The following is a 3520-nucleotide window of genomic DNA, read 5'->3' as shown; positions in this document are numbered from 1 at the left end:
ATCTAATTTGACTGTTTGACGATTAATTCCTAGGTCAAAGTCAATTATATGTTAACTTAAGGTAGTTTGGGATTGAATCGATACTATGACCACCATTAACATGTATGTTAATCAACAAAATTACACACGAAGAATAATTAAAAAATTACGTAAATAAATATATGCCCAATAGTAGATATGATGATATTATTTTATTTTTTAAAAAAAATTATATTCACTAATCTTCTCACTAAATTATAGACACCTCTAAAAATAAGATAGCTAAGCAGTCGCATATTTTGTTCATAATTTAAACGAGGATTTGACTTGTATTCTTGTCCAAATTTTGTTCACACATTTGACATAAAAGAAGGGAATTTCCTCAATTTGTTGGACTTGAATTCTTTCAAAAAAAAAAAAAAAAAAAAAAAAAAGGACTTTGAATTAAAGTGTTGTTCAAAAGTTGACCGGTTAAAACATGTCCAACGCTGAGATCATCAACCCAAGTACACGGCGAGCTGGCCAAGTCATCACTGCCAACTTGCAACTTCTACCCATCCTTTTTTTTTTTTTTTTTTTTCTTTTGGAGTGAGGATAGAACCCAAAACCACTATTCGATAATTTGTACCACTATTCGATAATTTGTACGTACACATAAATTTTATAAGAATTAAATTTGTGACAGGTAGAAAAATTCCGATGCACCTAGTCGATCGACCTATTCGGGAGCCACTCGCAATTGAGTATAATATATACTCCGTATAACTAATAGACATACAATAGTCTCACTATCAACTTTAAACTTTTTAGTTAAAATAAAGCATGTCCTTCAATTTGACATAGGAAGCAGTTTTCGGGCCCGAGAAGATCTTGAGAAACATCTTTCAAGGTTGTTGGGAGTAAATGCAACAACCTAATTGTTGACTAGGTTATACCAATAATTTTTTCCAAAAAAAAAAAAAGGTTATACCAATAATCACCTGCAAAATCTGTCTAAGATTGTGAATTCCCTGCAGATATACAGATGATTGAATGATAACTGTGAAGTTCATATATTTCTGGGCTACAAGCCTACAAGCTGACTGTAAATAGAAAAATGAGTACTTTTATTGGAGATTTGATATCCTTTACAGAAGAAACAACAAGATTTGCAGTTCTGAAACAAAAACAAAAAAGCATCTGTTCTGATCTTCTGCAAACTGCAGTCAACCTTGTACATAGGATGTTAAACAATGTATAATGATGATGAGAAACTACAAACAAAAAGGGAAGAACAAATGAAGATTCTGAGAGTATTTTGTATCTACAGCAGTTATAGATTTCTGGGAAATTAAAGAATGAAAGCTATCCAGGTGTGCCCACATCCAATTTTTACAGCTTAATTTTTACCACCACCTTCTTCTGTCAAAAAATATATATATGTATGTATGTATGTATTATGCAAAAATATTAGGCATCAGCACATTTGGTTGGTGCAAACCCCAGTCTGGACTGTTTGGTGTCATATAAGATATGGAAGTTCTGCTGCTGATAGTTGCCAATTATGGAGAGGGCGGAGCGAGGAGTCCCGAGGATCGCCAAGCAAACGAGCTCTTTAGGTTCGATCTCGATGAAGTAGTTCTCGATGGGGAAGTTCCAGACGGCACCATCCCCAAACAGGATCCCGAATGAGGGCAATTCCAGTTCCTCGAGCCCGCCTCGAGAGGTGGAAACGTTGTAACACGGGTCGAGGATAGGGAAATCCTGGACAACCGGGTAGCGTTTCACCTGAGTGGCGAATGCTTGTTTTATGATCTTGTAAGCGGGATCTGCAAAGTAACTGAGAGTGGTTCCCGAATCAACAATGGTTCCCCCGGCCCCTTCCGGGGACAAATTCCATGTATCCTCGGGGATATTAAGGGCTTGTCCCCCAACCAGGATAGATTTGATCTGGACATAATAGAATGTTTCAACCTGGTTTTGTTTCCCAGAAATTAGCCCAGTGAAGTTCAATTGGGGATGGGTCAAGAGGGCCTTATCCTCACCAAAGATCAGCTTACTACTAACACTGGAATTGCTATTCCTATCAACCAAACAGTATGAGAATGAATGGCCATATAAAGACTGAAGCTGAGAGGCAAAGGAAAGAGGGCCTCTCCCTAATCCTAACAACCCTGCAGCCCCATGGAATAGGCCTCTATTCCAATGCCCACATCCAAACATCACATTCTCCACCCGCCTAAACTCCGGCTTCCCGGCAGGGGTTGTGAGGTTAACGGTGAAGGTTTCGAGGGCGAAATCGCCGGTGGTGTTAGAGCTGTCTCCATACCAGTAGTAATAAGGGCAAGTCTGGGATTCAGACTTGCAGGGCTGTGGGGGGTCTGGGGACGATACGAGGTTACACCTAGGATCATGGCAGGTTATGTTTCGGAAAGAACTAGAATCTTTGGGGTCATAATGGGGGCCATTTTGTTCAAAGCAATCATAACAAGGGAGACATTGAATCCAGTTAAGATCACTACCAGTATCAAGAATCAGAGAGTAGTGTTTAGGAGGTGTACCCACAAAGACATCCATGAAATACTCCCCTGAGCCCAGGCTCACCCCTGACCCAATCGTCGCCATCAGCTGCCCGGAGATGGAAGTTTCCGGCGGTGGCGCCGGCGGCGCCACCGCCGGAAATTTCTTGTCTTTCTTGAGGCGGGAAATGGTGTTCTGATTCTTCTTCTGGGTGATCCTGGTATGCAAGGTTTGAATCCTGGATAAATCCCTGGTGGTTGACTCAAAGACTGCGTCTTTCTTCCCCATTTTCTCACGCCCGTCTGATCTGTGCTTCAGATGAAACTTCACCGGCTCTCTTTCTCCATCGCCATTAGAATCAACCTCCTGAGATACCAGAGAAACAGTAGCGGTTGACTTTTTCGCCGCCCCAAAGCTGCAGCCAGAGCTTGACGACGAAGAAACGGCGTTGAAACTGGGATGTTCCGGCAGTTCAATCCCGGAAGAAGTGGCATTCATGAGATTGTGAATCCCACCCGACACCACAAACCCAGAACAACACAAGAACAGACAACCCATAAACCAAATAATCCACCTAGTCACCATGATTAAACCCAAAAAAAACTCAGTTTTTTTTTTCTTTTTTTCTGAATCAGAAACTGAAAACAACCCAGAACGGAGAACTCAACCAGAACCCAGAAACTTGCAGAAATGGGATTTTCAGGAATTGTGAGAACCAAAAACGTGGAGAGACATTAAGTAAAGAAAGCTTAGAGAGAGAGAGAGGATTTGAAGACTGAGGTTTTTGGGGTCGAGGTTGGAATTTTAAGCGTTTGAACAATGACTTTGAACCTTCTCCCAGGTTACGCGCTTTCTATTCATCATAATTTTAGAAATTAGCAGTAAATAATAATCAGAAATAATCAAAACAAAAATAGAAAGGAAACTGTTAGGATAAAAAGCCCTTATCACTCAGGTCAAAAGCTATAGCTGATAACAAAGACGCAACTTATTTCTTTATTTATAAACCGTTTCGCTGTGTGCTGGACTTAACTCTTAAGGA

General features: G+C 40.4%; 1 protein-coding gene across 1 annotated transcript; it reads right to left on the bottom strand.

Moving 5' to 3' along the window:
• Positions 1–1064: 1064 nt before the first annotated feature.
• LOC109188331 (aspartyl protease family protein 2-like) lies at positions 1065–3279 on the bottom strand. Its single transcript, XM_019338962.1, has one exon. It carries the CDS (start codon positions 3061–3063, stop codon positions 1429–1431), a length of 1635 nt encoding a protein of 544 aa, XP_019194507.1. The 5' UTR covers positions 3064–3279; the 3' UTR covers positions 1065–1428.
• Positions 3280–3520: the final 241 nt, after the last annotated feature.

Source organism: Ipomoea nil, unplaced genomic scaffold (genome assembly GCF_001879475.1).
Source record: "Ipomoea nil cultivar Tokyo-kokei standard unplaced genomic scaffold, Asagao_1.1 scaffold1421, whole genome shotgun sequence".
Lineage (NCBI taxonomy): Eukaryota > Viridiplantae > Streptophyta > Magnoliopsida > Solanales > Convolvulaceae > Ipomoea > Ipomoea nil.
The sequence above is the reverse complement of the archived record's forward strand: the minus strand, read 5'-3'. Positions and strand labels throughout refer to the sequence as shown.

What these genes read in the sequence shown, in the direction of transcription:
- LOC109188331 (XM_019338962.1), bottom strand. Translation starts at nt 3,063, where the DNA reads ATGGTGACTAGGTGGATTATTTGGTTTATGGGTTGTCTGTTCTTGTGT.